The sequence below is a fragment of the Ornithodoros turicata genome, chromosome 3 (assembly GCF_037126465.1).
Source record: "Ornithodoros turicata isolate Travis chromosome 3, ASM3712646v1, whole genome shotgun sequence".
Taxonomy (NCBI): Eukaryota; Metazoa; Arthropoda; class Arachnida; order Ixodida; family Argasidae; genus Ornithodoros; species Ornithodoros turicata.
In genome coordinates, this window is record NC_088203.1 from 96,675,204 (window position 1) to 96,701,266 (window position 26,063).

Below are 26,063 nucleotides of genomic sequence, written 5' to 3' on the forward strand. Positions count from 1 at the left end.
ATGGGAAGATGTGTTCTGTGAGTAGGGCCAACATGGCGGCACTGGTGGAAGGAACTCGGTATGGTCTCTCTTCCCAAGGGACCTATTCGAAAAACAAGACCTTAATCTTCGTCAAACTCACGGATTCGGCGCTGAGATCTATCGAGGAATATCTTAAGTACAAAGTAAGATTACATTTTAATTATTAAGGCCCTTTCCAGATAGCGAAAAATGCAGTCAACGTCCAAACAGCTGTTGTCACGACACCGTGTCCTGAACCCGGGTTGCCCTCCACGGAAAGCGAACCGTTCTTTTGCCATGAGCCGCTGTTCCGAAGCGCTTACATGCGGTCACGACGTGTCAATGAAAGTGGAAGTGCATTTTTGGAATGCCAACTCGAACGGCTTACGTCGCCTAAAAATACCCCTGCGTTTGATGAGCTAGTCTGTCGTTCTTCCTTTTGTTGCGACAAATATAAACTGATTTCCACGACTGGGGCGCAACATTGTTTCATGGCATATTTGCGACTGCCCTGCATTGAACGTTCCCCATTGTCTATTGAAGCAGATACTTTGGCTAAAACTGGTACACTTGCACGTCCGTCCGTCTTTCACCAGCTGACAGTATCCCTGTCCGACCAGTTCAATATTATAATTGCTTAAATTGTTCTAGGGAAGCTGCAGTCATAAACCATCGATCCAGTTCGACGGAAAACAAGGGGTGAGTATACTATCAACGCTTACCCCTAAGTAGGCTACATATTCATTAGCCCATTTTTTAAACCGTAATTTTGCTCGAAGCACGGAGCTCTCAGAGGCTCTTGCTTCAAGAAAAATGTGTCTAGTATTACACGATGCAATAAAAAGTGATACGATTATTGAGTACTCGATGAAGTGTAGGTGCGATTATGTAGGGTATATTCACGGCAGAAAATGTGTGTCATTGTCACTATCTATACCTTCAGCCGATAATTAGCGGAAATATTCGAAATATGTACGCCGTATATCTGAAAATGGACTTGTTCTGTGAAAGTAGGCCATACTCAAATATCTGTGGCCCCAATACCAGATTGATTAGTCATAACAAAATCGAGTCTCATTGCATCACAGTGAAAAGATATAAGTCCTACAAACTGTGTGGCGAGTGAATTGTGAATGATGTCATGTGTCATGAACTGTTGGCACAATGCAGGTGATAACGGTGCCGCGTGCAGGCAGTGGCCAGCAGACGAATCAGCAGAGGTTCGGTTTTGGCGTTTCCACGCTTGAAAAAGATGCTCCCCAGGGGAGCTTTGAATGTGTTCGAGAGACTGGGGAAAGGGCCTTGGACTCCTTGGGATGTCTGCTGCACAAAATGCAAATCCATGCCAGTGACGACATCTATGAGAAGACGAGAGTTAAAATGGCTGTTGTAGAAAAGGAGAGTAAAAAGAATTGGTGAGTTCCAACAATAAGGTAAAATGCACGTTGTATATTGCACCGTTGTTGTTGTTGTGCGTGTGTCTTCCTAGAGTTTCATGCTGCAAGCAAACACTTGCTGCACTCGTACTGTGGACCTTGAAATAGTTATTGTGGTCAGCCATGATGATGTGTAATGTTGGCGGTAGCGAGAAGTCTTTCAGTACATTCGTTGCGCTGTTGCTGGCATAGCAAGTAGCTACCTTCTTCCTGCAGATGATCACCTATGCAGAACACAATTGGTCCATGGTCCATGGACACACATTGTCATTGGACATTGGACAATGTGTGTCTGCCAGAAAGCATTTTGTTCACAGTTTGCATCCGATTGTCCTCTAGTTATGTCCTCTGGTTACCATCCTAGCATCTGAATTTGTTTCTTGCAGATTAGTTTTTAGGACTGTGTGCTGTTGTGCATTGGGGTCTTGGTTAATGGTCAGAATCCTGGCATGCAGCACTTAAAACTTGCGCACCGCAAAGATGGAACTACTACCATAATATATTTTTTTCTCTCTTGCAGTACAAAGGTGATCAAGGTGACCTCTCCGTACGTGGGTAAGTGTCCCACACGGTGAGGAGTGGTAAAGCCGTAGAGTTGAGAACATGGTGACCTCGCAGGGCGCAAGGTGAAGGTGAAAAGGCCCATGGTACTACAGCAGACGTCAGCCCCCCTGGCCAGGCAATCCCCGCCTGTTGTGGCCAAGTACCATACTCAACAGCAGCCCCCTCCACAGCCCCAACAACGGATACCCCATGACACGGGACGTTCATCCGTGGCACGTCGCTCCTACAGGTGCGATGGTGGCATAGCCGCATTCCTTTAGAAAGGGCTTTGAATCAGAGATGGGGGGGCTGTGTTGGAGGTACAAAATTAGCTGGGCTTTTTGAAGGGATATATCACTGTGTTCTTGTCATGTTCTTGTCCATTGAGAGGCAGTGCCGACTTCAGCTCCACGTTGTGGTTGCCTAGTCTAGCATAATTCCTTTGGAGACATCATACTCCTGTCACACATTCTGTTAGAAGAAGCTCAATGCACACAGGCGCTCCCAGTGCGAATTACATGATGACAAATAGCTAACAAATCATCCGTGCCACAAAGTGCTCGAGAAATGGGTATCATTGTAACTGCGGAGCGATGACGATAGGTAGGGCTTCCTGTCTAAAGAGGTGGCAACCCGAAAGTTCACATTGTGCCTATTTATTTCACAAGCTTAAGGGTTGCATTTGAAGTGATTCCTGTAAAACTCTTGGTTTGCGTGGTTTTGCCAAGTGAGTACATTACCTACATACGATACCACACACATCCGTGGTCTCTTTTATCCTCACATGATGCATGGCATGTGATCAGCAGAAGCATTGGTCCATTGGTATTGACCCATTGATCCAATAAGTTGGTTCATTTTCAATATAGTACAGGTATAGTTTGACATGACATGAACTACTCACACATGTGGATTGTAGTGTGGTTCCTACAGCAGTGAATTACTGGAACTGATAATGCATTTTTAAATGTAAAAAAGGCTCTTTTATCTCGTATCACTAAGGGAAAACTTGACCTCAGAGGCTAAAGTAAATGCAATATTTTTCGCCAAAGACTCCTAGCCATTAGACTTCAATATAGACGTTATAGACAACATACATCTGTCCATGCAGAGTGACAGTCATTGACTGAAAAGTCAGTTTGAAAGTCAAGTTTTGCTTCAGTTCCACGTCGTTCTTTTTGTTTCAATTTTCCTCCAATAGTGCAAAAGTATTTCTTCCTGCTACTCATTTGCGAAGCACCTTATCATGGTGAAGTGCTTGTCAAAATGCCGTTTCATGCTCAGACGGTATCTTGCTCGTTGTTGTGGGCACCTGATGCCTTCATCCAGTTTGAGCCAATGAGTTATTCCAAGTTGATCGTTCACTGGGAATGAAGGCACAGCATTGGAGGTGGCGAAGTGAGCACACTTTTATGGAACCTGTTGTGATGCCTGTTGTGATGTTGGACTGCACTTTCCAGGGCACACTTCCAACCCCTTTGTAGCCCTGGTACACTGCAAGGTAGTGTTTGATGTATCGAATGGCTCGTTGGCTGCAGGATGCTACGGGGTGGCCGGTCGGAGTGCAGTCCCTCTCTGTCGTGTTCAGGTCTTGGGTTTCCTGCTTCTGAACGCCAGACTGTTGTCCGACACGAGGACCTTTGTGTTTTTGAACGTATCTCGTTCTAGGAGATAAATGACACTCTGTGCATCTTCCCTTCCCGAGCGTGCCGCAACCATTCGTGTACACTAGTCAATGGCTAGGAGGAAAACGTGCATATGTGCTACTCCAGGAGTAGCACATATGCAAAAAAAAGAAAAGAAAGGTGAAGGAGTGGTACCTCTTTACCTTTCTTTCTTTTTTCTTTTTCCAAAGTCCAGGTGAACGACTTCAAATGGCATGTCCAAATGTTGTGGAAGTGTGGCAAAGCATGCTGCAACATATTTCTGCTTGGGAGCCTCATTTCAGCAGTGCTTCGTTGCTGTTATGCATGATGCAGAAAAATGTTGAACGTTTGCGTTCTGAATTACTGCCTCTTAATGAGTAGGGCCTGACTTTTTCGGGTTTTATTTTTGGCCAAATTCGGGGGGTAAATATCGGGCGATATTTTTCGTTCGAAAATTCGGGTGTATTCGGGTTAAATCCCGTTACGGCATATTCTGTCATCAGGAATTCGGGTGTATTCGGGTGATTTTTTTTTGTTTAATAAAAATTTGTCTTAACATGGAACTAATGTTTAGCAATGTTATCAAACTTTATTTTAATGCACGCTTATGATTGTGCCACGCGACCCGGATGTTTTCGGGTAGATTCGGGTTAAACCGGAATTTTACAGATTTCGTTCGGGGGGTAAATATCGGGCGGATACGGGTTTAACCCTAAAAAGTCAGGCCCTATTAATGAGCCATATGTGTATCGTGTCACATGTTCGTCACAATGCAAGGCAGCTTCATTATTATCCCAGACTTGGAGCAGAGTTAATCCAATTCCATCTTGATTGTGTGTGTTGTCTGTGCCATCGTGGTAACGTGTTATCTCTAGAAAGGCAGTACAAAGCTGAGTATAGCTACTTTCTGAAGAAACTGATGACACAGCAACATAATTTTGCACTGCAGTGCAGGAAACTCACTTTTCCTGCAGCATGTAATTAGATGCAGCGTGCTATTTCCTTAACTGCAGGTAGGGTTGCCACCAGGCCGGTATTATACCGGCAGGGCCGGTTATTTGCTCGCTCTGCCGGTTGCCGGTAGGAAGGTGATACCGGCAGCCTTTTGCCGGTATTTGTGGCTCAACACCTTTCATAGGGGTTTTTACGGGGTTTTCCCTTCAACATTCCACCACAGACCCAACTCCGTAGTCACCAGTCGTTTTCTTAGTTATTCATTATTATTATCATTGTTGTCTTGAGCGAGTACACTTGTTCTTTCTTTCTCTCTCTTTGTATACTCTCCACCCCTCACCCACTTTCCCTTTCCCGCAAACATTTCCTCCTTTCCATCTATTCCACCCCCTCTCCCTCAGCCAGTATTTTGCACTCCGAAAGGTGGCAACCCTAACTGCAGGTGCATTGACAGTGCATCATTGAGCATCGTACGTTTCTTTGTTTCATGATCAATGGTTTAAATGGAAATGGCAGTGCAATGAAAGTGCGCTCTGTGCAACAATTTTGAGAGCAGCGCCAGGTTTTCTTCCATGACGAAAACCCGAGACTGGGAAAAAGACGAAAAACAGACGACACAACACAAAGTCTCAAAGTTTTCTTAATCTCAAGGTTTCTCAAGGTTTTCTTAATTACGCATTAAAGAAATTACGCAGTACAGCAGCAGTTTCGGTAATGAACCTGCATATAGTGAAGATATGGATACAACCTGTATCTGCATTGTGTTGAAATCCCTATCACGAACCACTGCAGCTTTTTAGCGGTCCAGCCAACTTCACTGTAAAGCGGCTCTGCTGTAGGCCATGCAGAACAGAGCAGTGAAATTTGACTTTTGCCACAAGTTTTTAACCTACAGCTCCTATTCTTATACCAATAAATAACTTTGCTGTGGATTAACCAACGCACAAATTCGTTACTTTTCATGATTTTGTGGCCGTGGCCAGAGCCGAGGCGAGTTTGCGCCCGGGGCAGGGCAAATCTGAAGCGTCCCCCCTCCTTCACTGCTGTCAGAAGCCTCGTAAACAAAGAAAGGAAACCGCCCATTTGCACTGCCAAGACCGTCAATTCAAATTCTCTTAATTCCTACTTTATACTGTCCAACCAACCTGCCAGGGATTGCCATACGGCGCCCTCTCTGGTGAGGGCTCCCAGGACGGCTGCGGCCTTGGCATTTCCAGTGTCCATGTGGTCGTAACAAGTCCCGCTCGTTCATACACGCGTTTACTGTGCAGGGAACGCATCGTGCAGCTGTTGGCTCTTCGACCCTACAAGAAGCCAGAGCTGCTGGCGAGGCTTATAAAAGGTACAGTGGAATTAGTACCCGCGATCTGCGGACAGTAGCGTGAACACCTGCAATGCTTCCAGATGGGGTTCGTGAGCAAGACCGCAAGGGCTTGAGCGCCATCCTGAGCCAGGTGGCAGTGTTGAAAGACAACACGTACAGCCTGGCACGCCACATCTGGAGTGAGGTGCGCGATGACTGGCCCTACTACACCCCTGAAGAGGCAGAACTACTTCGCAACAATAGGTATGGCAATTCGGTGCTGGTAGGTGAAATCTGCACATGTGGAGGTAGCAGAATTTTAAAGGGTGTAGAACCCTCCTGGAAAATATTGTCTGGTGTCAGCACCAGAGCTCGCCAAACATGCAGAACTGTTAAAAGCAACAGAAGAACAGTAAGGCAACCCAACAAGGCTCTGGTGATCTTTCCTAGAGGAGCACTGAAGAACAAAAAATTACCCTTTGAAAAAAATGGAAGTTGCTGTTACCTTGACACCGACACAAAAGGAACGGCATTCATCTGTTGCATTGTTCGTGATTCATGAGCGAAAGAGACAGCAACTTACGCTTTCACCCTCTGTCTCCTTCTCAAGAAGCACGACAATGCGGAGAGTCCTCTGATTGGTCTCCTCAAACGACCTTACACAATGATTGGACATTTGACGTGACCAATTGAGAGCCTGCTCTGCATTGTTGGCCTTCTCGAGAAGGAGAGGGAGAGTGAAAGCGTAAATTGCTGTTTCTTTTGTTCATAAATCACGAATGACGTAACAGATAAATCCCGTTCCTTTTGTGTCGAGGTCAAGGTAACAGCATCTTTCATTCCGCGAAATGACCTTTTCTCACTTTAGGGCCCCTTCAAATGAGACTGAATTAACCTAGCCTTATCTAGCATAGTGTCACTTAAACTAACCTGACGCCCTCTAACTCATAAGTTGTCAAATTCACTCATGATGGCCATCACACACATCATTCACCATCACATCATGGAGAATGATGTGATGTTGAGTGATGGGTTGTGATGCTGAACATCAACATCATAATGCGTCAACTTCAAAACCCATCACGGACATCAGGTTGTCTACCAACCTGGAAAACTGGGAATTGTTTTCCAGGTTTTGTGAAATTCCAGAATTTTGATGTGACTGGAAAAGTCAGAGGATTGTCAGGGAATTTGTCAAAAAGCAGCTGATATCGAGGAAAATAGCAGACAAGTCCCGTGATGTGCAGCGAACCACGAGTGCCGATCAGTGGTTGAGTGGAAAAGTCAGCGGAAAGGATGGCTTGCTATTCCTTTCACGATAGGCCCGTGATGAGCGACACCACGCACGTCACTAGGTGATGCAAGTGGTGAGGACGCTCCTCATTATACCTGGGATCACATGATCGAGGTGAGCAATATCGTGCAGGCCGGAGCGTCTGCTACCGCTTCAGAGACGCCATGCGTTCTCCGGCTACGTGATGTCCGAAACGGAGGGTTTGTAGGCTGTCCACGACACAACCACGATTTTTTGTGACCGCAGACACCACAGGAAGAACGAGTGGTGCAACCCGAAATTGACTGCGCTTGTGCAGCGAAAACCCCGTGCTCCCCGACAGTGTGCAGCCTGTCCGACCGTTTTCACCGCGCAGCTGGTTCAGTGGCTAACAGGTGGCGCCACAATACCGCCGCCATCACTTGCTTTCTGCTACTGTGAATTCTGAGATTGCACAGAAGCCACGGATAAGTACTCTTGTGATCGTAATCTTTTCTCAGGCTGCATATATGCTTCTTATTTTTTTTTTTTTTAGAAAACGCGATATAAATCACATAAAGAATAGAAGTCAACAAGAAACACCTCGCAATGTTCGTAGCAGACGATTTTTCCTACGAACGAATGAGGGGCTCTCTACCACCGATGTCACAGTAGAGTAGGTGTGGTCTGCAGTTGGAACGCTCCAGTCTGTCACCGCAGCAGCGATTTTCCAAATTAATTGCACGGTGGTGAAACAACTTTGGACAGAAATATTTTGTGGGAATGCTTTTCACATACTGCTTTACAAGATGACAGCAGTTTTTGGCCATGTTAGATACCACTTTAATGCTCCTTTAAGGATGAACATTGATGACATGATCCATCCCTTTCGTGCCTTACGGTGGCAGTATCTGAAGTTGAAAGATCTCATGGAATGCGGGGAGCAATTGTCTCACGCCCGAATTTCAGAAAGTTGGTTCGGGGTGCAAATACGGTTGATACGCTCGTCAGCACCGGAACTGACCTTCGCTGTGGAGCGCCCGACTAGAGGCAAGCTGCAGTTTTTGGATGTTACCTCTATTCTGTAGCTGGTCTATCTAGGAAATACAGGAAAACCAATTGCAAACCTATCCTCTCAGCCAAAAGTTTGGTGTAGTTAACTCTTTGTTGCAGAATGCCTTCGTGACATCTTGTTGTCAATTTGTTTCTTTTGCCTTTTCTAAGCAGGACCAGGGATTAATCAGTGCGGAATATTCCCAAAAATTAATCATGAGGAAATTTATTTCCCAGCTTTGTTGTCAGCCAAAACGTTTCTAGGCTTTGTTTCAGAAATGAGTTTCGTCTGGATAGGTTAACTCCGTTTTTTTAATTCCCAGTCAGGCTGTGGGAAGAATCAGTAATATAATCAGTAATGTAGTTTATTCAATTCCTGTAAAGTGTGGCCTTGTATATATTGGACAAACCTTGCAGTGTTCAAATGGAAAATTGGGCCAGCATAGAGTAAAAATCTGGACTCAAACTTGGCTGCTTGCTAAAAGTTATGCCAAAATTATGAACCTCTAATGAAACTTTTGTTATGATAGACAACAGGTAAAAAGGACACATCTACTAATGGAAGCGTTAGCCATTCAGCTGTCTGGGCACTGCATCAGTGAGGAGTCTGTTGTGGTTCATTCGACCTTGGAGCATCTCTTTGTTTCCACATAACTGACCAGTTTCCCTAAATCTGCTTCAGCAATTTAGAGACTTTTCTCCTCTTTTTCCCACAATCTGTACTCGTATATATTTTCTGTGGTGTGTTAAAGGGTTCATGAAGAGATTCCCAAAAAATCTGACTTCTTAGTGGAGAACAGCTTGCAAGGAGGACTATTATCTGAAATATATCCTAGTTTTGCCGTATTGCACTCAACACAGGCGCACAAAACGCAAAAAAAAAGCATCAAGTGGTCGCTAGACACACCTCCTGCAAGCAGTCTGACGTCACTTACATCCTTTGCTCACTTCAAGGTTGCACCAAGGTAGCCCGACGTAAAGGGAGAAAAACAAAACAAAAACACAAATAGTCACGAAAAAAGTATTTTTCCCATTTTTTTTTTTTCAGCCGCTCAAAGGTTGAAAAAAAAAAACCCTAAAAAAATGCAGATGCCATTTTTCATGTGTGAGCACACTGTGAGGTGCCTGAGTTTTGGTTTCACATTCAGGCATACAAAGTACTTCGATGAGCAGCAGCGAAAAATCGCCACCATCATTCATCGCTTCCGCATTGACCGCAGTGTTCGTGGCACTTTTGTAAAATAGTTTGTCCGCTGTTGAATGCGCTTCTCCTTACGCGAACCGTCAACCCCAGGAAAAGGGGCAAATAACAACACGGAGACGTCCCTGCCAACGCGACACATCGCCGTCTGGGGAGCAATGTCTCAACTATACTTGGCACCACCACCATCTTGGTTGTTTTCAACACGTGATTCGTACGTTTTGCATCATAACTTTGCACTGCGATGCTCGTTCCCTTTGAAATCTACAGGGATTGAATGTCCTTCAGAGCTTCATATGTAGACAACACAATGTCCTGCTTGCATGGGCAATCGGAGGAACACTGCATGCTGGCCGGGGTGGGCTTTTATTGAGTAGCGCTCTCTATATACACGTTAATAAACACGTTACAAGCTGTAGTAGCAGTATGGTCATTGTTTTCATTTTTTTCCACTTCTTGAAAAGAAAAAAAAAAAACACACGAGAAGACTTTTTTTTTTTAGACCAAAATTTTCCGGAAATTTTACATCCCTATTTACTTTCTATCCATTTACATCCCTATTTACATCCCTATTTACGTCCTATATTTACTTTCGCTGTGTCTCCTAAGCATAGGTATCACACAAAGCATAAAATGAATAATTTCGGATTGTAGATCGTGCATATTTATGACGTTTAGTAAACATTCGAGCCACGTTGTAGTTTGGAGGGATTGTAGTGGTGTCATGGTTCAACATAGCCATGTCCCATTCCTTCTGGAGTTAGCCAGCAATTCCTGTTTGAATAAAGAAAAGGGAAAATGCAAGAACGAAGAGAAAAGTTTGCGTTCTTAAGTACTTCCTGCATATTTTCCAGAAGGTTATGCCAAGGAAACAAATATAACTATGAGATAATTCCTTCGAAGGGGCCAAATGCCTGCAAACTTTTTGGCACCACTATATAAATAAAACTGAACGTTGACCAATCTCTTCCTTCACAGTCTAGAGTAACAACAAAAATATAAGTGTTTTATATTTTTGTTGTTACTTTTGCCAAGTGGGTCTTGACCCAACCCTCTACATTCTTCAACTTCACAGTCTATAGAGTAATATATGCTTAACATTGTTGTCCTCTCCTGTTCTCCGTGTTTTCCACAGGATACGGGCTGAACTCCCCTCGCCAGTTGGGGGCAGCAATTCGCCTCCCGAACCCATGAAAATTAAAATTGACACTCCCGAGGTCCCCGTGAGCAAACGGCCTCGTGTTAGCCTCTATCAACAACCTCCACAGCAGCCTCCACCTCAGCCTCTTCAGCAGCATCCACCCCCTCAGCAACAGCAGCCCCCACCTCAGCAACAACAACAACCTCCACCACCTCAACAGCATCGAAGTAAACCTCAGATGTTTGTTGGAAGCAATGGAGGGCTGACACGGGGTCTACCGGGAGGGAACAGCGTCCCCGCAGCGGGACCCAGTCCCGTTTCCTCTCCGGATTCAGCCGATTCCATACCTGATGGAACACATGACTATGACACGTGAGCTGCTTCTTCTGCATTGGGTGTTACAAGCTATATTCGTAAAAGATACGGAGAGCCTGAAATGACTTTGAAGCTGAATTTGAAGGAAAGGTGAATTGATGTCATAAACAGTGCTGCAGAAAACCTTCAAACGAACTTAGATTTTGACTGAGCTGTGGGTAATGATTAGACCCTGAAGTTTTCGGGTTTTATATTTTTCCAAATTCGGGGGGTAGAAATCGGGTCAATAAATTGATGTCGAAAATTCATGCAAATTCGGGCAGAAAAATTACCATCAGACTAAGTTCGGGGAGAAATCGGGCATTATTGTAGAATAAACGTTCACTGTACCGTTTATCCAGAGTGCCAGAAGTAAGGGGCAGTCTCATATTTTGTGAGAAACTAGTATGTCGATGCCTTGAGGTGCCTAGCCTAGGTGCAGTTTTGCAGGTAGAGATCGGGTTTAACCCTAGATAGGTGAACCTCAATTCGGGGTGCAAATTCGGGGGAAAATCGGGTTTAACCCTAAAACATCAGGGTCTAGTAATGATGTTCGGACACAGCAATGTTACTTTAGTCAGTACTGCAAGGTTGATAAAAGCTGAACGTGTTGACAAGAACAAGAAATACACACACAAGTCTCGAGTTTGTTTGCCTGCTTGCTTTTAAACATTCTTTCAGTATGATTTTGAAGATGAAATACGGATGATGTCGATGCAAAGTACCTTTGCCAAAGTACCAATGCAAGGTTCCTTGTTTCTTAATCATTACAGGAAGTACGTAACGATAACAAATCCTGACCAGCGTGCCCGCTACAAGGCAGACTTCAATGCGGAGTACCACGAATACAAGACATTACACTCTACTGTGGAACAGGTGTCTCGGCGCTTTTCGGATCTCGAGGATAATCTGCGTCAAGCACAAGAGGGATCTGACCAGTGGCATGTGAGTTTACCACATTGGTTGGCATATGTTGGTTGTCGTAAAGGTTGAAACCCCATAGCAAGCAACATGGATTAACATCTGAATGCCCTCAAGTAATGCATTTGGACGGCGTTATCTCTTCCAGCGTGTGCGGGAGCAAATCATGCAGGAATACCAGCAAAATCTCAAGGACAAACGGTACCAAGAAGCTCGGCGCAAGCTTCAATACCTGCACGATAAACTGGCCCACATCAAGCGCTTGGTATTGGACTATGATGCCAGGGTACGGGCAGCCTCTTAGCCCCGTAGCCCCCGTGTACATTCCTGTTGCAGTTGTGTTTATGGTTGGGCTTCTGGGTCGCAAGATGTGTGGTGTAACCCGTCGGGCAGTCCCATTAAACCCCCATTAACCTTGGACTATCCTAGGGAGGAATTCCACATATCATACAGCGCAAGGTTTCTCGGCTCTGTCAAATAAAGCACAAAAAGCTCGGACAACAAGTATGTAACAATCAAAGCTTTTTCTTTCCTGCCGCCCAGCTTCCGGTGGGTCAGTGTTGCCATTGGGCGAGTTATATGTTTGAACTGCCCAGGTGGTGACGAACGGGAATTCTATTTTATCGCCATGCAACTGTGTGTATGTCTGTGCATGTGGCACAAAGAAAAGAAGAAAAACAGTTCAAAAGTTACGCTCGACTTTTTGTCGTCTTTGCTGGGGAGATGATTGCAGTGGAGTGCACATTGCTGTGTTACACGATGTTTATTCTCCACTTCCCTGTGCACAACGCAATGCGCGGCGTATAGAACGGACTTCGTGCACTAAACGTCTTACGTCGTCTTCCTCCAGCTGAAGGTGTAGGCTTGGGCTAAGTGCCCACTGGATAGGAGCCCCAGTGTCTCTTTGTTGCCAGGTCGTCTGAACGGGGGCGCCCCCGTTCCACCGTACTTTGTCTAATAGAGCTTGGCGCAGGGCTCCCCTGTGTGTCTTCCAGAGACGACGTACTGCCTGTGCTTCTGCAGGGCTCAATGCTCTGCTGATTGTTCTGCTTGACGTAGATGACGCAGCTTGGAGAGACGACAGCAAAGCTTCTAGTTGAGCGTCGTCAGTTGCCTGAAGCGTCTGCGTCACAAGTCCCCCCCAAAAAACATGACTTCATCCCTCTTATGTCAAAGATGCGGAAGGATAAACATAGCTAACATTTTACCTTCAGTATTGAGCTGCATTTCGATACCAGCTTCGCGAATTCCGCATCTGGCATTGATGGGTAAAGCTTGCCCTTTAGTGTTTCATCAGATATGTCTTTTTCAAAGAACAATTTTTGTACCATTTCGGTTAGTAGCTGATAAAAACTATCAGCCGACGCCTCCTCGTCACCTGTGGCTGCCATTTTCTGAAAAAGGCTTCGACTTCGGCTATGGCTATGATTATGGCGCCGCGCATTAGGCTATTTAGCCATCTAAACGGACCGATAAGTCACATGGTTGGATTTTTCCCCGCCAAAGTTCTGTTTTGTGTTCATGACAGCGACAGCGACAGCGTGCTAGTTAGGTTTTCTCAACAAACTATTTGTTGTGACGATGTCAACATCACCTGTAATGCAAAGGTGACCGTGTAGTAGGTGCTCAGTGGACTGGTTGCACGTGAAAACTTCCAAAACACTCCGCGAAAATGGGGGACTCCTTCGCCGCATTGACAGCCCTACGGGAACTAGAGAGGTAACTAAAAATGAGTGAAATAAATGAGTGAGTAATATGCGAATTAACTCATGGCAGGCACTCCGGGCAAGTGGCAGAACACGAAGAGGAGTCCGCAGTGCGTTACAGAGCCATGCTTAACAATATTTTAGACTCGTTGCTCGTTGCAAAGGGCAAGTATGCGTTTGCTATTTTTAATATATTTCTGAACATACTTGTAAGCTGGGGTTTGCCTGCCGCGAAATGGGGCACATGAGCCTTGCGAGAGCTACGAATACCTGGTATGCAGAAACACACACACACAAATGTTCCTTTTGCACCAGTAGCGTAGCCAGAAAAATATTTCCGGAGGGGTTCTGTAGAAGTTTTACACGGAGCGAGGACTCCACCCTCTTTTTCCCTCTCCCTAATTCACCCCCAAAGGTATGATTTTGGGGAGGGATTGAACCCCTTCCCCCTGTTCCACGCTTTGGCTACGCTAGAGTCACTAAATAAGCTACGCTTCAGAGTATCGACACTGAGTTCCAAGAGTGAGCATGCACCATCTTATTTCCGCGCCATGCTGCCCAGGCGCACTGCGCGTGTTAGCGCACAATGCCATCTATCGTGCACGGATGAAATGTTCCTTTCGTTTACAAGGAGCAATTGACGGCCTTGAGCTCACCTTGACGTCTTCTGGACGCTCTGGTGGACAATACATGGTGGACATGGTGGACAATACAACAACCACACATGCTTCTCTATCCCACAGCGAGCATTGCGTTAGCTGTCTTTGATCCTCAACTGGGGATGGTGCCGGTGTGGTGCGGAAACAATATAACGCTCCTGCTCTCCCTTAGACGTCAGTGTCGATACTCTGAAGTGAAGCTTATTTAGTGACTCTAGGCTGCGCCACTGTCTTGCACAAATGCAACAAGGTAAAGTTGTGAGCTATTGCCACTGCGAAGAGGACCGGTTTCGAAGGACAAAATGAAAATAAACTAAAGTTATACCACTGGATACTACATCACTATAGGTGGTGTGCATATGATGTCACACCACAGCTTTACCCGTGCTTTTTCCCTCTTTCTGGTGAACCGGCGCACGCAAATGCACCTCACCTATACGTCTCTCTCAACAACCAGGACAAAGGCAACCGCACGTACTTGAGCAGGGCCTGGAATGTGTTCACCATTGCATGAGCAGCTTGCCATTTCTGTGGGCATCTGCGAGCAACTCCAGGGCAGCCAGTGCCTTTGCGGACAGGTGTCTGGATCGCTTTCTGGAGGCTACTGATCTTGGGCCCCCTGTAGTCAAGGCCCTGGAAATGTTGCTAGATCTGATGAGACGCAGGGATCCCCGTCGTCTCAGGCAATGGCTGCCACGTCTCGTGACGAGTGACAGAGTTCCCGCGTAAGTGAACCTCGGTAGAATTTGTAGCTTCCCTAAAAGGTCGGAGCGAAATGTTCTTTAAAGTAGCGCATCTTTAACACCCTGTTTTCTTCCTATATAAAACTGTTAAGTAGGCCAGTAAGATGCACCATGAGAAGTAATTCACACCACGGAGTCATAATTATCGCAGCAATTGAATTTAAAGTCCGACGAAAAAAGAATACACGAGGGGGAAGGTGGGAGAGGACGCTGACACACGAACATCCAGACACACGAACGGCCAGAATGTCACGGAAGTGTCACGTGTCTCGAACATGAGGTTCTCGTGCTTGCTCATCCCCGTTGATGCGGTTCTTCCGCTGTCTGTCTAGACAAAATCGGCATAACTCCGGAAACGCATCGATTTTGAGCAGAAGGGCTTGCGGGAGATTTGCTCGTTGTCAGTTGCTTCTGCCAGGCATATTTATTTCGATTACGTTAGGGAGTAAACTTGCCCTCTCTTTAAGTTGTTGTAAACGCTCCATATTCATTATGTGGGTGGTACACACATAGGCACCTGCTGCACGAAGGTATCTGCGGGGCCTTTGGTGGGTTTGGACTGCGGAAACGGCGGTGGAATCATCTGCGCACCACGAGCGAAGAATATTGCCCAACGACGCAACGTGCTAGGCTCACCGAAGCCTTGAATCAAGGGGATGACGCGACTGCATTTCGTATCTACAAGAACCTGTTTGTGGAGCCACTGCTGTTACACGATGTAGATGCTCTGTAAGTGTTAAACCATACTTTTTGAGCAACGTCAAAAATTTTGTTTCGTTTGTACGCTTTCAGTCGGAATGCTGAAACCGTGTTGCGTGTGGTACGTAAATGTGTGGAGGAAATCGCTTTGAATCATCCGGAGAACTTGAATCGACTCGAATGTTGTCTACGCCTCTTGCTTTACACCGTAACCGTTCCGAGAGTTCATTCTGAAACGTAAGTTTTTCTCCTTCCTCTCGTTGCTTGATGGGAGTTGAGTGCCGTTCTGACGTCAGCCCTGTTTCCGTGCAGAGTGCAGGAACTACTGCAGTCGCAGGCAGGCTCTTGGGCTGCATCCCTCACCGCACTGTGGGGACTTTTTACACTCTGTCTCTGTACTGCAACGCAAGATCAGGCTGCAGAAAATCTGCTGCCTGTTATGGCCCTCATGCTGCAATTGCATGGTTAGTCCAGCTGTCAGTTGGATGTAATGTCGCAGGGAACGTGAGGAAACGTGTTTTCTTTCGCATATTTATAGATGTGTGGGCGACGCAGATACCCGAAGACACCACCCGTGTCATTACCCCTCTGCTAACTCACTGGCAGAGGATGTTCGGTTGTCGTCCTTCTGGAGCTGAAATTCCTCAAGGTCGGCTGCTATGCTCTTGTCTAGTTTCGCTGACTCTGTTGCTTCCGAGCACCTTGCCAAGCGATTCCACTAGAGAATCATTGACTTCCGTTCTGAAAGCAGCTTTGCTGGTAAGCACATTTCTGCTCAGTAGTGTGAGAAAAGTGTTAGAATGTAAACAAAATGTGAATGGTGCAAAAAATGGCCTTTAGATACGGTATTCAGTAATCAGCACCTGCACAAATGTAGTAGGTTATTTGTGAGTCCCCTGGTTTTCTGCTGCAGCAAATTTAAAATTCCACGATTTTCCGCAGCGAGCAGTCAACGGCTGCTTGAAATGGGAAGCACTTAATTTTCTTGGGCGATGTGGGGACAAAAAATATTTTATAAAATTACAAATTCAAAGCACTGTTGTGGCTCGGCATTACATACATGACATGTTGCATTCGTCTCTGACAAAGAATGCCGTCTGTCGCCTGCAGTTGTTTTATGTCTGCTGAAAGATCTTTCGGGATCTAGAGAGCTTATAGGAAGGAGCCTACAATACATGCCCTGCAGAGGTTACGTCTTCAGGACAACCTTTTTGTTTCTGGGCTGTAGGCATTATTTAAGTCTATAAAGGCAAACTCCCAAACATCAAATCAAAATCCTTCACTGCCAGCGCTAAACTGCACATGGGAGGGACGCCATGCCTTCCTCAGAAGGAGTACGCACAATAAACTATCTTAAGCTAAACTACAATCTGTCCGTGCTGGTCCTGCAGCATGGACAATTTCATAAGGCAGGCTCTACCTCTTGCAGGGAAGCGTCAGGTGAAGCCACACCCTCAGATAAGCTGCGGTTCGTAAGCCGGAACCAAATAGGGCTTGAAACAGGAGTCACTTCCAGGCAAATTTTAAGCTTCTAATTGCCTTTAAATGCCTTAACACATTTCTGGTACACATTCACATGTTATCAGTAGAGCCTTTAGTTTTAGGGTTTTAACCTGATTCTTCCCCAAATTTGCACCCCAAATTGAGGGTTGCCTCTTTAGGGCGAAACCCGATTTTTACCCAGCAAATTTCCCTCACCGAGATGTCTGTAGGAATGCACACTACCTTGTTTCACAGCTAGTGCAGGTACATCACCAAACCAGGGCAAGTTGGTCAGAAAGTCAGAAAAAGTTTCCAAATATTATTTACCTTTTACCTCAAAATTGCTGTGCGTTGCACCACCAATAATACATGTGTGTAGTATGTGGAGCTGACTCTGAGAAACATTATTTATTGACATTTGTAAAGAGCAAACAGACATTCTTCATGACAGATCATGTTCAACACGTTATTCGATTAAAAACATCTTGAGTGCATCACAGAGAGTGGTTCACAGCTCTAAGCGTTTGGTGGTGGACAATGCTATAAGTTTTGCTTGTCTTCATATTTTTTCTTATCATTTCACATGCACAAAAAGCACACTTTCTACTCTCGACATGTCTCTGTCACAAGCAGCCTTCAACATACAGTGGTGAGCGTGACACATACCAGAAGCCTTCGCTGCACTTTCCTGCATAGACACAGCCGCGTGGTGTCTCCTATCAAAGCGCATTGAAAACAAAATCTGCATTGATTCTTGCAAACAGAACAAAATTTGTACAGGCAGGGAAAACTTGTCGTTTGTAGCGTTCACGAAACTGATTGATACATATCATATCAGTGAACAGGAATCCCCCAGAGATTTCTTCAGAGCATACAGGAAGTGCACTCCGAAGCGAGATGAGATTTGAGTTTATATGGTCAAAGAAAATGTTACTCTTCCTGAATGCAAATAATTCGTCCCTGAGTTGTGTCGGGAATTCCAAATATTTTCTCACCTTCATGCGCTCACTTATCCATCTTTTCAATGACATCAGGACAGTGACATTGGGACAGTTCAGCACTGCGCTCTGGAATGCATGGTATTGCGACTTTCACCGAGGACTCCACAGCTGTTGCTTTTGTGAGACTCCTTCTTTTCTTCCTTACACAATTGTCACATTTCAAACACTCCCTGTTACACATACACATTTATTGTGTAACATTTATTACATGCACAGTGTTTGCTTGTTGGTGCAGGCCATTCTTGGACCGAATGCACGATTACCAAAATGACGCACTTGCATGCAAAGCAACTCAGAGTGTGGCTGAGCTGTGCTGTGCATTAGCTCACTCCAAAGACATTATTAGCAATTCACCCCATTATTGGTAAGCGACACTATTTAACTTTTTACAGTGTCGATTAATATTCGATATTTTTTTTACTCTATTTGTCTCAGGTGTTGGGACGACGCTTCACAACTTCCTTCGTGTCACACACGTTGCTCTTCCTGCGAGGGAGGTACGATATTTCCTTTACCGTGTAATGGTAGCCACGTACATAGTTTTGACCGATTAAACAGATGTTCGACTGGAGCTTCCTGATGGGCCAGATAGGATGGCTGTCACCAGCTGTGTACGTCGTCTCTCTTCTTTCCTGAAGTTTCCCAAGGCAAAGACTGGTGAGTGCTCGTCCACGTTAGCTGGCCTGCGACTTTCTAATGTGATGTTCAATTTCTTTGTTTTAGCCATAGCTTCGTGCCTCGAGAGGGTATTTGCTCATCTTCGAGTGGATGAGGCGTTGCTCGAACAATTGGTTCTTCCCCTGCTGTGTGATTCGGACTCTCGTGTGCGACGTCTGGCTGGGTGAGTCAACTTATCAACTTATCATATGCTGTCTTCCCATGTGTAAAGTACCTAAAAGCATTTCCTGTGAGTTACACTCCAAAATAAAATGTGTAGTAGTGAAATTGCATGCAGACAGTTTTTTTTGTATACAGTAGAACCTCTTTATAGTAACTCCTCTTGTAGTAAAACTCTGCTTATAGTAAACGAGAACTGTGGTCCCGATAGAATCCCATACATTCAATGGCACACCTGATATAATAAAACTCCTGATCTAGTAAAATTTCATCATGGTCCCAGAGAGTTTACTACAAAGGGGTTCTACTGTAGTATGCTTTTCTGACGTAACATTGCTTCGATTGCTAGTCACAATAGCATGTAACTTTTCCTGAAGTAACCTGCCTTTTGGATGGACAGTCCTTGGTATTGTGAAAGTTCCTGCACAGCCTGAACAAAACTGCTTGCAGGTGACTATTACAGCCAGGGGTGCCGGAAGTTCTTTACAGCAAGGGGGGCGAGCCCTAACCCAACCCGACCTAACCCAACCTAACCTAACCCAACCCAACCTAACCTACAGGAGTCATTCATGTGCTTATTAGAAACGACTCGTCCATGGAATCCGATGACTGTGGAGGGCGTAACGTATATGTAGGGTTTCGCGTTTTCGGTTTTAATCGAAAAACATTGAAAAACATACGCCGGGTAAATTTTCCCTCATTCGGTTTTACACCACAACATCAAATTCAGAGGAACATTCCAGGAACCATGACAGAAAAATTGCTGCGCATGTCCAGCTTAAGATTCCAACATGCCAAGCAGGCTTTCCTTTATTACTCTTCTTTTCTTAGAATTTGCTATGTTTGGATGACCTGCGGGGTTCCAGGGTCAATCCTTTGTCCCGGATCGGGTGTGCTGGTTGGAATCTCATTCTTCTGCCATTGTAGGTGCCCCATCGCGCTTGTGAACCTTTTAGGGACGTGACATCAAGTAGAACCTCAGTCACTGGCCTTTCATTGTTTAGTGGAGAGGTTAAGACAGTATATACACCACCAGTTTCCACGTACGGCGGTCCTGTCATTCCGCGGCACCCGAGATGGGAAGGAAAATGGTAGAGGACCTCGGACTACGTTTGCAAAATCAAAATTTTGAACTCTCACGCAAGGAAGCTGTTGTGGTACGCAAGTATTGTCATGTGACAGCTAATGTGGGCTGTGGAAGATGTGCGCCACGCATATCGGAGCACGTGCAATCGCAGTGCACATGAACCTGAAGCATCATCGTAACCAACCAGGTGAACAAACGCCTTCTGGTCGTTTCTTGCAGCACTTATAGAACTCGACTAATTAGTGAAAGGCAGGAGCTGTTTCTTAGAGGCACTTACATTTGGACATGTTCTTAACATATTCCCATACTCAGCTGGTCATTCCTCCTACCAAGCAGCTGTTAGACGTGCACAGCACTGAAATTACATTGTAATTGGTATTCGCCGATACTTGTCGGGTAAACCATGTACACGCAAGGAAAAACATAGAAAAACTCGATTTCGCGAAGATCAATAAACGTAGAAAAACATACGCCAAATCCGCCCAAAAATAAACGCCGAAAACGCGGAACCCTACGTATATGGAAAGGCCACTCTGTGTGCTTGATTACCTTGAGGCGAAAAACAAATTGGCATTTGAGCACCACAAACTGAAATATTGGTTGATTGTTTCATTAAGTGCTATAAATCAAATAGAAGTAAAAGAGTGGTGGCGTGCTTCTTTATTCTGTTGTTCCTTATTGTTCTCATCAAAAGTGCAGTGGTGTCGTCTGCAAAAGTCGTCATTATTGTTGCACTAAAAGGCTCTGCCAAATGTTCTGGCCATGGCTTAAGCAAATAGAGCAGATATGCTACACGTGTTATCAAGCACACCAGCGAACTGTTTAAAAGGACTCCTCGCCGCAGGATAAGAGTTTCGCTTTCAAGCCTCGAATGTTTTCCTGCGTTGATCCAAAACGAGTCGACCTCCTTTGCTGGAGCGAAATCTGTGTTTTCCTGTATAATCTGAGCAAGGCCACTGAATGGCGTGTCGCTACTCTTCGCGCAGTAGGTCCGTGCATATGGTATCACATTGAGTAATTGGGTTCTAGCACATACCTTTTCGTTGCCCGCACTTCCAACCTCCCCAAACCACCCTTTTAGGGTCTCTTAATCAGCTGGACTCTCGCCCCCTCACATTGTCAAAATTGCTTGGTCCATGGCAAAATCCAGCCCACCAACACTCCACCCTCAAAGCACTTCTGACCTTTTTAGACGGTCTTCGGTCCTCAACATAAGGTGACTCATTATTACATTTCACCACACTACCACAATCAATGGGGTAGAGTATTGCCCCTGGCAACGAATCTCCCCAGTCATAATCGCCAAATAAAGTCGTTGTTGTTGTTGTTGTTGGGTGGGTAGTACCTATTCGGATGAATTTCGTCGTCTGCTTTTTAAACAGGCGTTCGTTTTCACTCTTCGTGGTAAGAGAGCTGAAAGCGAGTCTGTCTCGGAGGGGGGCAGGGCACCCAGAGCAAAATCTCATGGGGGGGCGGCTGCCCCCTTTGCCCCCCACCTTCCGATGCCCCTGGTAAAAGTACTACACCCAAGGGTGAAATAGTGGAACATAACAGAATATGTTATCTTGGTGTGGACTAGACTGAACTGGGCATCCTCTAAGCCCTTAGTCTTAAAAGGCTAGAGTGTGGACCGAAACAAAGGCTAAGTCAGCGTTTGAACATGTGTTTTATAGTAATGCTCAGAGTCACCATGCCAAATCCTTCCATTAAAATTGCAGCCATGTTATTTCAAATTGAATTGAACTGCTGTGATTTCGCTGTCAGCAACTTCTGGTTCCTGTTAAAAGCAATTAAACAACTGGAAGTGAACATGCCGTTCGTTTTTCTTGTTTATCTTAAAAACTATGAAACTCTGCTGGATGAAGTTTTGCACATGGCATCTACATCTGTAAATCTCAAAACCAGTTAGCACCATCCGATGGTCTCTTCCACCGAGCTGGTGTTAAAACCATGTACGAATGTGTTGAAATAAATTGTGTGTGGCATTGTGTCACGCACGGTGCAAATATGGGACAGTACTCAAGTTGTTCTTTCGCTCTGCTGGACACGCATAGTAAACATTTGCTTTTACTGGTGCACAAATGGATGCTGCTGTAACACAAACCTCTGTATATATGTTTTAGCAAGGCTCTTCATTTCCTCGAAGCGACGAATACACCAGCACAGATGCGCCTACTTGGAGCACTGCGGCGCGCTCTGGCTGAGGCCAGCGGCGATACTCACTTACGGGACACGCTGCTGGGAGCTGTGGGCAGCTTAGCAATGGGAAGCCACGAGGAGGAGACTCAGAAGGAATGGCATGAAGAAAGACTCCTTTTTGCTGTGCTTTGCCTTCTGGAACATGCATTGGACCCTGTCCCGTATGTGGCTCACGTTGCCCGCGAACAGGTTTGTAATTTTATCTTTCGGAGGAATATGGGAGTAAGACTTGTTTTGATCAACCTGCGGTCGAACGTTTTATCCATTCCAGCTTCAGGACCTTGCGGACAACCTCAAGTGTACCCCGTTTGATCTCGTGCGCCGCTTTCGCCTTCCCGTATCAAAAGTAAGCACCTCATTTGGGAATATGTACAAGGTATACATGATGCACTATCATTGGTACCGTCTGCGTAACCTTCCCAGTATTTTACTATGAGTGGTTGGCAGAATAGCATGAATGCGGGCAAGCTCACGGATAAGGTCTGGACTGAGCGAAGTGTTAAGGTGCGCAACAAGCTATGGGAATGAAGATGAAACTGTATTGACAATGTTGCTGACAGGATCGTGGTATCACTATGACAGTGCTATTTGTAGACCTATCTCACTGCTGTCGTTATCGGCTGTCAATGGCACAGTGGATAAGTGGATATCACTGTTGATAGTTTTGAGCAGTACTGATGATAAATTTTAATTTGATGGTGCATTCGTCATCCTTCATCCAAGGAAGGACAGGTGTAATTACACTTAGACAGCCCCATTATCTCTGTGAAGGGTCACGTATTACAGGTAGTATTTTCTCCTCAGCTGCTGTTGGAACACATGCGGAAAGCTGCTTTGGAAGGAGCTTCGTTTTCAGCAGGCGATTTCCTGGAGCCTCTCATTCGAGCAGTACGTTGCACTGATGTCCGCAGCTTGCTTCTGGTGTGTACTCTTCGTTGACATTGTTCTATTTCTTGTGGCAAATTGGCGTAGTTATTTTCTGGCAGCTCTCTTTTGTCAGATTCTGAGTGATTGCGTTCTCGTGGTCAGAACATGACGGTCAGGCATATTTTCTTTCCTAGCGCCAGGAATTCACCGGCTAGATTTTTTTTTCTTTCTTTTTTTGCCTGGCCTCAATACAGCTGGGCAGCAGGTTGCCTGTGTCAGGTGCCGTCACATACACACCCGAGGTCCTGCATTGGCCCACACGACAAAGTTAACATGGGTTAGCAGACGACGGAACCGGAACACGAGCAACCGCGATTCCCATAGCGTGATCCAAGTGACTAAAACTCTTGTCTTCTGGGCACCCATGTTCGGGTTACAACTGTCACATGACCTCTCGCAGGCGCAAGGCTAGCAATTTCTAAGCGGTAGGCTGTGTTACGGCATTTTGACCAACCGAATTTGCCATGAGCTTCAGTCCTGCAGTAGTAGAGTGCCTTGAATACTTACAAATGCTGCTAGATGCTTGAAACCAAATATGAGGGAGTTTCATATTCAAAGAGACCAATTATGCCTGCTGCATCATTATTGTTTTTTTTCTGTGTCCTCCATAGGGTTTGCTTCGCTTTCTTCTGCCACTGTTAGCACTCCAGGCTGACGCAGGTGCGTCTCGCCTTCTGCGGGCACTTGCGAGGGAACTGCAGTCCCGACGGCGTGACCTTCTGCTCTCTAACTTCAGGCACGTCTTCTCCTATCTGGTGCGTCATGCCTCGGGTGAAGAGCTGGCCAAAGCCCTAGCTTTTGTTGAGGTAATGGCTCTCAAGTAGTAAGGCGCAGAGCACTGCGAGTGGCTAGCCCGGCCCAGAAACCCTATCCCGACCTTGCCTGTGGGCTGGGTTAGGGCCCCGCAGGTCTTTTGACTCCGGGTGCAAGCTGGGATGTCACCTGGGCCCATAAATCTACTCCTCTACAGTGCTCTAGAAAGGTGTGTCCGAAGAGGCTGTTTCAAAATAACCCCTTTGATCTGCAGGCAGAGACAGACCTAGGCCTTGGGAGTGTACTGAGGTTTGATTTCCAGCGCATTCAGAATGAATTGCTGTTACACCTGAGCAGTCACCGCACCCGCGTGATTGAGGGCTTAACGGTGTTGGCCCGTGAGGACGGCTGCTCCTCAAACTCTGGCTCACTGAGTCCTCAGAACCTTGTGAGTCGATGCTACAAATAATTAATCGCGACTTTGACATTCAACCTAAGGGTACGTTATTTAATGAAACATGCGGAGTCTTCTCGTGGTTCATTTTGATTCTTGTGAGGCTTGACTCGCATCCTTGCTCTCTCACACTATTGGACAGGCTAATTTTCTACAACCCCGTTTGCTGGGCTTCCTGACCTTTTTTGATGTACAGCTGCTGAGTTCGAGTGTATCGGACAGTGACAAATTGCAGGTACGCGAATAGAACTATGTGCTGCGGTGCAAGAGTGACTGATATGAGAAGAACTGAAATGATGTTGATTCCTGCAGGCCCTGCACAGTTTAGCTTCGTTACTGCAGCTCCTTGGAGCGTCTCACGTAACTGCAGTGCGTATGAAAGTACTGGCAAGCCTGAAGTTGGCACTACGGTTTGAGGAGAGGGAATTCCTCCGGGCTGCCTCATGTGCCTGGAATGCATTTGTCCACAAGTAAGTGATTCATGTTGGAAATACCAGCAGTTGTATGTGTTTGACCACCATCAACTGTGCTATACGCTGGAAAACTTTTAAGGGATACCCAGTGCATATTTGAAGAATTGCCCCTGATAATTAACTGTCTTCCCTGTCAGTGTGGAGCTATCATCCTTAGGCCCACTGCTGGGGCAAGTGGTTGCCACCCTTTTGCCCCTCCTTGCTAAGGACACAGAAGGCACAAGGCAGATTCTACACTTCCTCCTTGTAGAGAACAGGTAGTTCATTGTGCACTCCCAGCACATAGTTAAAGTTAATAAGTGAAAATAGTTACATTCAGTAGTTCTAGTACATAGCTTACAGCTCAATGACTTCTGTTTTGCAGGGAGGCTCTACACGAGCATTTTCGCGACCTCTACTTTGTTATGGACCTGCCCGAGTTGGAGCCTCTGCAAAGCATGCTCAAAGAGTTTGATACACAACCCACAGGGTAAGCTGGTTTTCACCAAATCCTGTTGGTGCTCACAACGTAAACTGGTTGTATGTGTCTAGCGATGCTGACTTGACTGCTGTTTTGTCTCATGGCTCGCGGGGAGTGGCCCATGAGAGTCCCGATGTACGTCTGCTGGCTCTGCGGCAACTCAAAACTACACTCTCAGAGAGACAGGTGCAAACACTTTTCTTTGCTTTTTTATAGACCTTGGTGTGTTCTGGGTTTCCTGATTCTTCTTTTTTTATATTGGAGGGGTCAAAGGATGAGGTTTTATTTCGAGAGCTCTACAATAGGGTAAAATTGGGCTATATTGGTTGTAAGAGTAGATTTTCTGGAGAGAGAGAGAGAGAGAGAGAGAGAAAGGAGCAGCTAGCACTTCTCACGTTTCAGATTAACATGAGATGCAGAGCAGCTGTGCTCATTGTGCAACTTTGGCGCATTTATTTTTATGTTATACCCTAAGTGACGATGATAAAAATCAGGGGTAAAAACAGGTTTTACGGGATTGAACCCTACAATGCAAGGCTCTACTTGTTAACCTCTTCCTGTGAGTGCAGTACCTTCATATCAGTGGCTAACTAATCAGTAGAATCGATCACTTTCAGTCTGAGCTGTTTGTTCATCTCCTTACGAGGGAAGCCCTGGAGCCAATTGTTTCTACGCTGGTATTGCGATTGCTAGATGGATGTCGACAAGTGGATGATAGCAGACTGCAGCTCCTGGCAGCAGAGTGTTTTGGGGAGCTTGGTGCTATTGATCCGGGAAGG

General features: G+C 45.7%; 2 protein-coding genes and 1 long non-coding RNA gene across 3 annotated transcripts in view; 2 read left to right on the top strand and 1 right to left on the bottom strand.

Annotated features, from left to right (window-relative positions):
• Positions 1-12,496, top strand: LOC135388933 (RNA polymerase II elongation factor ELL-like). The gene is made up of 10 exons (XM_064618817.1): positions 1-164; positions 652-699; positions 1,171-1,415; positions 1,957-1,991; positions 2,055-2,229; positions 5,851-5,921; positions 5,984-6,146; positions 10,524-10,901; positions 11,657-11,828; positions 11,953-12,496. Exons 1-10 carry the CDS (start codon positions 9-11, stop codon positions 12,106-12,108), a joined length of 1,599 nt encoding a protein of 532 aa, XP_064474887.1. The 5' UTR covers positions 1-8; the 3' UTR covers positions 12,109-12,496.
• On the bottom strand, positions 10,148-13,214 carry LOC135388937 (uncharacterized). Its single transcript, XR_010421530.1, has 3 exons — positions 13,013-13,214; positions 11,520-12,927; positions 10,148-10,162 (listed from the first exon to the last, which is right to left on the bottom strand). It is a non-coding gene; the product is annotated as an uncharacterized LOC135388937 (long non-coding RNA).
• Positions 13,215-13,293: 79 nt separating this feature from the next.
• Positions 13,294-26,063, top strand: part of LOC135388930 (serine/threonine-protein kinase atr-like) — a 35,301-nt gene continuing 22,531 nt past the window's right edge. Inside the window, exons 1-23 of the mRNA XM_064618814.1 lie at positions 13,294-13,523; positions 13,581-13,675; positions 14,627-14,894; positions 15,426-15,641; positions 15,705-15,848; positions 15,924-16,075; positions 16,150-16,370; positions 18,128-18,213; positions 18,330-18,458; positions 18,530-18,591; positions 18,653-18,751; positions 18,818-18,935; positions 22,142-22,406; positions 22,489-22,563; positions 23,022-23,138; positions 23,756-23,950; positions 24,172-24,345; positions 24,494-24,586; positions 24,664-24,821; positions 24,962-25,081; positions 25,189-25,293; positions 25,356-25,470; positions 25,902-26,062. Coding sequence (XP_064474884.1) covers positions 13,477-13,523; positions 13,581-13,675; positions 14,627-14,894; positions 15,426-15,641; positions 15,705-15,848; positions 15,924-16,075; positions 16,150-16,370; positions 18,128-18,213; positions 18,330-18,458; positions 18,530-18,591; positions 18,653-18,751; positions 18,818-18,935; positions 22,142-22,406; positions 22,489-22,563; positions 23,022-23,138; positions 23,756-23,950; positions 24,172-24,345; positions 24,494-24,586; positions 24,664-24,821; positions 24,962-25,081; positions 25,189-25,293; positions 25,356-25,470; positions 25,902-26,062 — 3,215 coding nt within the window. The 5' untranslated portion in view covers positions 13,294-13,476. The remainder of the gene's footprint in view (positions 13,524-13,580; positions 13,676-14,626; positions 14,895-15,425; positions 15,642-15,704; positions 15,849-15,923; positions 16,076-16,149; positions 16,371-18,127; positions 18,214-18,329; positions 18,459-18,529; positions 18,592-18,652; positions 18,752-18,817; positions 18,936-22,141; positions 22,407-22,488; positions 22,564-23,021; positions 23,139-23,755; positions 23,951-24,171; positions 24,346-24,493; positions 24,587-24,663; positions 24,822-24,961; positions 25,082-25,188; positions 25,294-25,355; positions 25,471-25,901; position 26,063) is intronic.